The following is an 8,717-nucleotide window of genomic DNA, read 5'->3' as shown; positions in this document are numbered from 1 at the left end:
CTCCAACCATGATATCGACAGCCAAGCACCGTGGCGCTGCCGGACTGCTCCCTCGCGACCGGAAATGCTCTGTGCCTACACACATTGTGGAACGACCGCACTACCATATCCTTGCCCAAGATCATGAGAATGCGAAAACCAGCAACGTCATAGACCACATAGTCGCCCGGGCATCGAAATCGTCCGCGGTGGCTCACACAGAGCCACGTCTAGCAGTGAGGTCAGACCTACGCGGCCGGCAGTGATGAGCTTCTAGTGATCCTACCTGGCTCAAGATTGCTCGTCGTTCAAGTTGGAATCGAGTTTGATCCGACCACCAACCCTCAGGTAGATCAGAGTTTCCATGTTTCGGCACTGCTGGTAGGCAAGTAGAGGATCGTTGGAGATACCGCCAGAAATGAAGAACTATGGACGTGATTAGTACGCTCGTGGTGCCCAAGATCATTAATGAGATCATCGCGAAGAGTACCGAGAGCAGTATAATGTGATGTAAGAAGTGAAAGATTGTAATTATTCTTCGGAGAAAGGCAAGAATATCTAGCATAATAGCACGTGAGCCGTATCCGTGGGATCCATTCTGATGACCACTATTCTCGTCTGCGTTTCCTCTATTGGGAAATGTAGAGTACTTAATCCAGGTGTTGACACGTATGTACCGCGGGCTTAGGAGCAGCATATCAAGTCAAAGAGTAAATTGCCTATTGAAGAAACTCAACAGTACAATCTATGATATCACTCGGTTGGAGTTATGAAGATAATGCATGTTGCGTATAAGATTTCCTGATCTGGAATAGCGTAGGGTAGGTTTCCGACAGCGACCGTCGACTTAGATAAAGCTCAAAGACAAGCATTCCTAATTTCCTACAAATAGAAACTCTAATGAGTCTGTTATCATTTAAAAATAAGAACGTCCTATTGGAAGTCCTAAGACATCATTGAAATTATCGCTATTTATAATCCATAATGACTGACTGGGATGTTACTCTGCCCGCTTCCTGGTATACCAGCACTGGCATTTACAATCTTGAGAGGCGGGCGATTTTTCTCAAGGCAAGTTCAGGAGGGACAAAAATCTCTGATCACAAAGCTAATGATTGTATTTCAGTCCTGGGTTCTTCTAGGTGCCGTAACCAAGTTTCCCGACACCAACGTCAACTATGAGCACGAGCTGGCTCAAATCGACTTCATCGTCCGTCGCGAAACTGAAGATTGGAAGAGCATTACAATCACCAAGAAACGCGATGTAAGCACAAGGCAAATATAATCTACAGAAGCCAGCTTATCATGTAGGGTACCATTATGCGATCGCACCTCACTCCAAACGGTCTTCTTTTTTTGACACTGTCTGACGAGACCTGCTCCTTTGAAGAGTTCTTCCCCGGTTTCGAGGATGCAACTGCGCACGCTGACTTCACTGACCTTCCGCTAAGACGGCCCCTCACCTACACTTCTCAGAATAATTGGAAGGCCACTGTTGATGCCTACCAAGAATGTCTCCATTGCGCATACGCGCACCCGGAGTTTGCAAAGACATTCAAGCCCGCGGGCTACAAAGTCATCAATAAGCACAATTACTCGCAGCATATGGCTACTGCCACTGATGCTGATGATGGCCTATTCTTTTTCCTTTTCCCCAATTGCTCTTTGAGCCTGTATGCTGGGGGTTTGACGTGCTGGCGCATTAATCCATCTGAGATACCTTATCAGGCCCGCATGGAGTTTGACTACTATCACAAGGCTCCTGCTGGGAGTGATGAGTTTGAGAAATGGTATGAGTTCACGCGAAACGTTGCCGTTGAGGATATTGAGCTTTGCGAAAAGACTCAGGCAAATCTCAATGCTGGTATTTACTCCGAAGGTCTGCTGAATCCACTAAAGGAGAATGGCGTTATCTGTAAGTGCACTCTAGTGCTCAATTGTTCCTTTCTCATACTAATGGTTATGTCTTGACAGATTTCCATAGTCACATACTTGAGTTGTGCTCAGCTCAGATGGAAAAAGACGAGACCATGCAGTCCACAGTAAAGCCATCCGGGGAACGCCAACTGCCCTTCTACAAGGATCTGATGGGCTACTGAGAGCGATTGTAGGGGTCTAATCTACTTATTTATTACTGGTTATCTATCTAAAGTATGCGAGACGCGGCGGTATTCTATCTCTGACTTTGCAATCCGTTCTCCAAGTTGTTCTCGTATCGAAACGTGATATCCGTCTTGACCCCAATCCTCCCGTTGGGCATAACCAACACCTCCTCACTACTATTATCATCCAACCCATTCTTAATATTCGTCTCAAACGTACTCTTGGGCGCACCAGTACCGGAATTACTACCACCCTGGAGCTCAAGAGGCATCTGTTTGAAGCCAGATAACTTACGACTGCTGGACATGCCAGAGCTGCCGAGCAGACGGGGCGCGTATTTCTTGGCGATGGCTTTGTAGGAGGGGATCGAGGCTGCAAGGATGCCGATGTTGGTCTCGATTACGGACCAGTACATCGCGTCGGAGATGACCCAGGTTGAATCGGAGGAGCTGAGCATTTTCGGGATGTAGGTTATTCGGATGATGGAGGAAACGCAGGCGCTGTTGACGTTAGTAGGTGGATGATTGGCAGCGACAATGGATGCTTACAAGAGTCCGAGACCGAGAATGATGGCCAGACTGATCTTCTGTCGTCGGGGAACACGAAGCCTCGCCACCAGTGGGATTGGCAACGTGTACGTTAAGATATCCGTGAAGATATTGACAGCGGCATTGGCCAAGTAGAAAGCATTGATGTCAACGCACTTCTTATCCTCCGGCAAGATCGTGATATCGTACGCGGCTGGGACAGGCGAACATTGGAAGATGCAAGCCAAAACATTCGCACCGGCCTGGCATCCAACAACGCCCATCATCACGAAGGCCGCCTTGCGCAGCATCTTATCGCCGAGTCGTGTATAGAGTGCAAGCACTGAGATCTTGATGAAGCCGAGGCAGGCATTGTAGAAGATGGAAGATAGCCAGACGATCTGGAGGTAGGCGATGAAGTTGTCGGTGCCGCGTTTGATCACGTCTTCGTAGTGACCACCGAGGCCATGTTGAACGGCTGCAAAGGTTAGCGACGGTCAGTCGGCAAATGACAGTGAACTTACAGGCTATTGTGCAGCCGATGAAGGACCACGATAAGATCTTAAATCTGTCAGTACCTGCATATACAGCCGTGAAAACATCAGACTTACGGCTCCAACGCAAATCAAGTCTGCAACAGTTAGCAAAACGCCAATAAGTGGACCGGCGTACTCACAGTCATCAGCCCCAAGCGACCTAACAATAAACGTCCTCGCCCACAATCTCAAAACAACAGCACAGAAACTAATGACGGCAAAACAAATAGCCACAGAATTAACCGTCGAGCCCTGCGATTTCAGTCATGGCTGCAAAGTCAAACGAAAAAGAATTGCACGAGTCCGAAAAACCTCAGCTGATGCAGAATCTTGGGCGGGTTAAATGGAAGAATCCATCGAATCTCAACTGAGACAAGCAGATGGCCTTTCATTACAGCTGATTGATTAAATCGCAGGTGCCATGCCAATCGTTTACCATTCTGTAACGGAAGCACAGACGTGAAAGCCTCGCCTCGCCAAGCGACCGAAGATCTTACTGACTCCATCGCTAGCTCTGGTGAAAGACGAGGAGTTTTTCAGGGGAAATTCATGTATCAGATATCATTATTCGTCTTGGAACCAACAATGCCCCCACTGTGAGTGGAGATGCGTGTGATGATTGACACTCAGGTAAGAATGATTGGATGCTAGGGTACTCGGATAAATGGTCCGGTTGTCTGTGCGAGGATCATGACGACTGTGGACCTCGGGTTCTCATTTCCAGAGCGGTTTCCCCGCCCACTTGGTGTTGTTTCCTCTCTTAGACTTTTCTGCTACTGAGGTTAGAGACAACGGCCCGGTGGGAGCTAAGTGTTAGTCTACCGGTTCTCTTCAGCGTGTCTTACGCTAATTATCGCCTCGTCATACTGCCTTCCTACTTTCGTATTTCATGCCGTGGATCATTTGGTAGAGTCCACTTAGTTTATAACCTGTTTCCTCGTGAGAATCTGTCATCTTTTCTCAACTGTGGATCCAAGCAAACAAGGCACTTGAACCAACATGTTCTCCACAATGAGACAAACATCAGATCATCCAAGAGTCTGCATGGAATTTCTCGCCAGGGGAAAACAAGTAGAAGGATCGTTAAACTTCTCCATTACCCAGAATCTCGGGAAAATTGTCGTGGTATTACCGTTGCATTGCCCCAAATGTTCACATGCGAGTATCTTGAGTAACCGCTGAAGTGGAGAGGATTTAAATATCTCAGCCGCGTATGGCGATCTTGGTAGCAGATCTTGGCGAATGTGGGTAAGACCAGGATCAGAAATTTCACCACGGCTCGGGAACTCTTATACTGCCCAATGGCTAACAAGGATTGCTCAGCATTCTCAGGTAAGTCGTCAAGCGCGCATAAACAATTCTTGGATCTCCAGCGGGTTGATCATCCGAGATGTGAGCCGTTACATTAAAAAATCCACTATGCTGCATGTTGCATAACATGCAAAAGCAATCACGGGCCATTGAACATCCTTGGTTAATGATCGTCGAGTTGCGCAACTCGGTTATACAGGCTATGTAACAGCATGGGGAACCCGAGCCGTGCCGATCCCTCGTACATTATCGGGTTGCGTCCCCTTTCATAGCTTGTTTTCGCGTTCCCAACAATTGGTTCATCTTGTTTCCTGCAGACACAATGGCCGTGCTTAGCTTTGTGAACGTCGCCCTGTTGGGGGCTGGGTATATTGCTTTTTGCGGTTTGTGGCAGATTATTCGGTATCGCTTTTTTCATCCGCTGCGCAAGTTTCCTGGGAATTTCTGGGGGAGTGTTACGAGGCTTTGGATCACGTATCATAATGTCAAGGCTGACGAGTGTGCGACGTTTCAAGAGCTTCACAAAAAGCATGGTATGATTGCCCTGACCAGTGAATGATGAAGGTATTCAAACTTTTCAGGACCGATCATCAGGATTACGCCTACAATGTTGCTCGTCAGCGACGCAACGCAGCTACCCAAGATTTACAATCGCCATGCAAACAAGTCAAAGCACTACATCACCGGAAGTTTTGGCAAAGACGAGTCCCTCTTCAACATGCAAGATTCCGTCATGCACGCCAAGTACAGAAAGATTGCAGCGCCACTCTACAGCTTAACCAATATCAAGAAGATGGAGCCCTTGATTGATTCCAACATTGAGAACTGGATGGCGCGTCTGCAGCGAGAATTCGCGTCTACCAACAAACCCTTCGACTTTGCGCCTTGGGCTGTGTTCATGGCCTATGACATCATTTCAGAAGTTGGCTTTGGTGCCCCATTCGGGTTTGTCAAGGAGGGTAAGGATGTTGAAGGTCTTATTCAGGGCTTTCACGATGGTCTTACGCCCTTTGGTATCATGGCGAGGCTGCATCCTTTCACCAACTGGGTCAAGAGTACTTTTCTGGGCAAATACATGGTTGCCAGTCCTGAGCAGGATTCTGGTATTGGAACTTTGATGCGATTCCGCGATCGATTGATTGATCAGCGTTTCAAGGATATTGAGAATGGTGCGACAGACGGACGTGTTGACTTACTCCAAACGTAAGCTGGCTTGTTTCATATCTCGCGCTAAATGCTGACATAGATCTACAGGTTCATTGAGGCCAAGGATGAGGACGGCAATCCCCTGGACATCAACTACATCAAAGCTGAGATTCTTCTTGTCCTTCTCGCCGGCGCTGACACAACCGGAACCGCGTTCCAGGCCATGATGATCCACATTCTCACCAACCCATCTGTGTACAAGAAGCTCATGACTGAGCTTGATGACGCTACTCTCGCTGGTCAACTCTCCGAGATGCCTCAGTACGATGAAGTCGTCGAGAACTGCCCCTACTACATCGCCTGCGTCAAAGAAAGCATGCGTCTCAATCCCTCTGCACCAAACATCTTCCCCCGCATCGCTCCACCAGGCGGTCTCGAGATCTGCGGTCAATTCGTTCCCGGAGGCACAGAAGTGACTTGCAACCCGTGGCTCGTGCATCGTGACCCGAACATCTACGGTGATGACGCCGAGATCTTCAAGCCTGAGCGTTGGTTAGATGAAGACAAGGCCAAGGTTTACAACAAGTACAGTATGGGCTTTGGTTATGGTGCTAGAGTGTGTCTAGGCCAGGATGTCGCGCGCATGGAGCTTTACAAGGGACCGCTACAGTTCTTGAGGAGCTTCAAGGTTGAATGGGTTGATGAGAAGAATAGAGGAACGTATGTTGTTAAGGGCGGTGTGAGTTACTTTGAGAACATGAACATCACGATCCAGAGACGAGAAGTCGTGGCATGAATTACATAGCTGCTAGAAATACAATCTCATCAAGCTCTCTACCCTCATCAACCACCGAAATGTGCGACTCATCCTATTCAACCCCACCATCTTCACCGAAGGAACCCTCATGGTCGCACACCCCGCAACCACATTCCTTTACCTGAACAAATAGCGACTAAGTGTTATTTGCAGTTGATACTTGTGGCCGAGAGCTTATTCCGGCCCAGAGAACTTAGCGACTAAGCCTCCAGGATCCTGCTTGACATTCCACTGTCACCTTAGAAAGTTCAGGTGAAGTCTCTAGAGAGAATGAAACAAACATTCATGACTGTGGTCTCTCTCAATTTGAAAAGGATGTCCCGCTCAGTTTTTATTGCTCCTATTCAGCAATGACCGCTTCAAGATCGAGGTGACCATTGTCGCCGTTGTCAAGAAAAGTAAATCATCTTCCATATCTTTTTGTTCGACAAAGGCAAGTACGACGTGGCTGCCATATCCCCCTTCTTTAACGTGAAAGTACTTATTCTCTTGTTCTTCTTTGCCAAGAATGGCTCTCAAGTTCAGAATGAGCTCGTCGTAGTTTCGGACAAAGGGCGAGCGAATTTTGTGTTCGAACCATTTCTTGCCGCTCTTCAAGAAAAAGGACTCATTTACTTGACTCATATTTCATGGGAAGCTGTTGGTATTCTTTTGCCACGATCGATGGGCAAATAAATGGGAAAATGGCGGATTCGAGGTTGTATGACTTTGGTATGCCAAGCCGTGAATGAATGCTGAGTGGCTGTTACAGGTAAGTTGTAATATGATCAATGTTTAATGTTTGGTTGATTGGTTTGAGGAGGAGACATGATGCTCTTATGTGTTCGGCGTTAGAGAGGAATAACGGGATCTAACTTCGAAGAGCGGGAATTTAATGCCTCTGCCTGTCAAACCTTGTTATTTAGTTTTGTTCTCGGGCCGATCTCCTTCTTCCATACACACTAAGGTGACCTCATAACGGCTCTGGCATGATAGCTAAGTTAGGAGCGAGATGTGCGATTGATAGATGAGAACTGTAAGTTAGAGCTTCCATAGCCTCAGAGAGCTACCACTCATCTGGATAGAGGATTGTTTTAAGCTGATACACCTGATTGCTGATGATTACATTATGCGGCTTACTCAATTATGTACTAGGTTTGCCGAGACCTTGTTCCGGCAGAGAGAACCTAGCTCGGGCTTGGTATTGTACTACGATCGCTGCTTAATACCCTTTGATGTTTAAGAACCCTAAGTTTAAACTCGCAATTGCAAAGATTGATCCCAGATAAAACATTTGAATGGGATAACAGTATCTCTAAGTACATATTAATCTCAATTCTACGAGCCAGATGCTACGGTTTATGATACATAATCTACTACAATGCCTTGGCTAAGATAATACTGAACCATTTACTGGCACCGAGTAGTATCATTCTTTACAGGTAGGCTTTACCAGAACACTTGGAAAGGTTCACTGAGGGCACGGAAGAAAGGTGAATCACACCGTGGTGTTGATCAATTGTCTTTGAGTGAAGTATCCGATGATTGATAAGCCCTCAAGTTCACTCAACTCTACTACACCCCAGAGTCCATGCCCGCATCTTTCAATCCGTAAAGCTCCTTTAGTACATCCTTTTGCTCCCAGGAATAGATATCCCAGTGGCGAAGATCCACATGGCAGCAAGCGTACTCGCCGGATTTTCCAGCTTCGTTGAAAATGGTGTCCAATCCTGACTTGAGTGCAAACTCATCCTTGATCTTTCTACCACCAATTGTGACTTTGAAATAATCGACTCCTTCCACGCCTGTAAATGTCTCCATTTTGACGAGAGGCATCTTTTCTTTTGGTTTGGCGATGTTGAGATAATTGAGTGTGTTTCTGTGTGTGCGTGTGTTTGAGTGTGAGAATGGTATTTTGTCTTGGGGATCGTGTGATTGTCTTGTTGTCTTCTTGTCGAGAGTTTGCGGGAAAAACATGCAATACTTATAGGGTGAATAAACGGAGGGATCATTCAGACACAAGAGTCAGTTGACGTGTCTCATCGGTGGCGTTGAAGCAACTGTGACAAGATTCTCTGCTGGATCAGTGATCCGACCGACGAGTGGATGTGTTGTCGGCACCGCTTTACTCTGAGCCACTACTGTCGCGGAGCCTCAGAAGGAATTTCCGGGCGACTGAAGCAGAGTCTTCGAGACATATGTAACTGTTGCTTGAACTCGTGGCCTGGTTTCTTGTTTTGCTCTCAATCACCACTTGAGGACGGGACTTCCGTCAATGTTTCAGATGCCTATAGAACTCGAGATCTCTGACTCAAAGCT

The 8,717-nt window shown here is 47.1% G+C and overlaps 4 protein-coding genes across 5 annotated transcripts; 2 read left to right on the top strand and 2 right to left on the bottom strand.

Annotated features, from left to right (window-relative positions):
• Positions 1-963: 963 nt before the first annotated feature.
• On the top strand, positions 964-2,078 carry FVEG_10610 (hypothetical protein; the record flags this gene model as incomplete). Its single annotated transcript, XM_018899773.1, has 4 exons — positions 964-1,054; positions 1,122-1,243; positions 1,291-1,894; positions 1,987-2,078. 4 exons carry the CDS (start codon positions 964-966, stop codon positions 2,076-2,078), a joined length of 909 nt encoding a protein of 302 aa, XP_018757904.1.
• A 74-nt stretch (positions 2,079-2,152) lies between these two features.
• Positions 2,153-3,291, bottom strand: FVEG_10611 (hypothetical protein; the record flags this gene model as incomplete). Its single annotated transcript, XM_018899774.1, has 5 exons — positions 2,153-2,582; positions 2,631-3,087; positions 3,134-3,170; positions 3,221-3,240; positions 3,282-3,291. 5 exons carry the CDS (start codon positions 3,289-3,291, stop codon positions 2,153-2,155), a joined length of 954 nt encoding a protein of 317 aa, XP_018757905.1.
• A 1,134-nt stretch (positions 3,292-4,425) lies between these two features.
• FVEG_10612 (cytochrome P450 oxidoreductase) lies at positions 4,426-7,509 on the top strand. Of its 2 annotated transcripts, XM_018899775.1 has the most exons (3): positions 4,426-4,989; positions 5,038-5,659; positions 5,711-7,509. In XM_018899775.1, the coding sequence occupies exons 1-3, from the start codon at positions 4,779-4,781 to the stop codon at positions 6,396-6,398; spliced, it is 1,521 nt and encodes a 506-aa protein (XP_018757906.1). In that variant the 5' UTR covers positions 4,426-4,778; the 3' UTR covers positions 6,399-7,509. The 2 variants fall into 2 exon arrangements, with proteins under 2 accessions (XP_018757906.1, XP_018757907.1); XM_018899776.1 differs by having other exon boundaries at positions 4,426-5,659.
• A 464-nt stretch (positions 7,510-7,973) lies between these two features.
• FVEG_16841 (hypothetical protein) lies at positions 7,974-8,234 on the bottom strand (the record flags this gene model as incomplete). The annotated part of the gene is made up of 1 exon (XM_018906080.1): positions 7,974-8,234. The coding sequence occupies one exon, from the start codon at positions 8,232-8,234 to the stop codon at positions 7,974-7,976; it is 261 nt and encodes an 86-aa protein (XP_018757908.1).
• Between the last annotated feature and the right edge of the window lie 483 nt (positions 8,235-8,717).

Source organism: Fusarium verticillioides, chromosome 11, assembly GCF_000149555.1.
Source record: "Fusarium verticillioides 7600 chromosome 11, whole genome shotgun sequence".
NCBI lineage: Eukaryota > Fungi > Ascomycota > Sordariomycetes > Hypocreales > Nectriaceae > Fusarium > Fusarium verticillioides.
The sequence above is the reverse complement of the archived record's forward strand: the minus strand, read 5'-3'. Positions and strand labels throughout refer to the sequence as shown.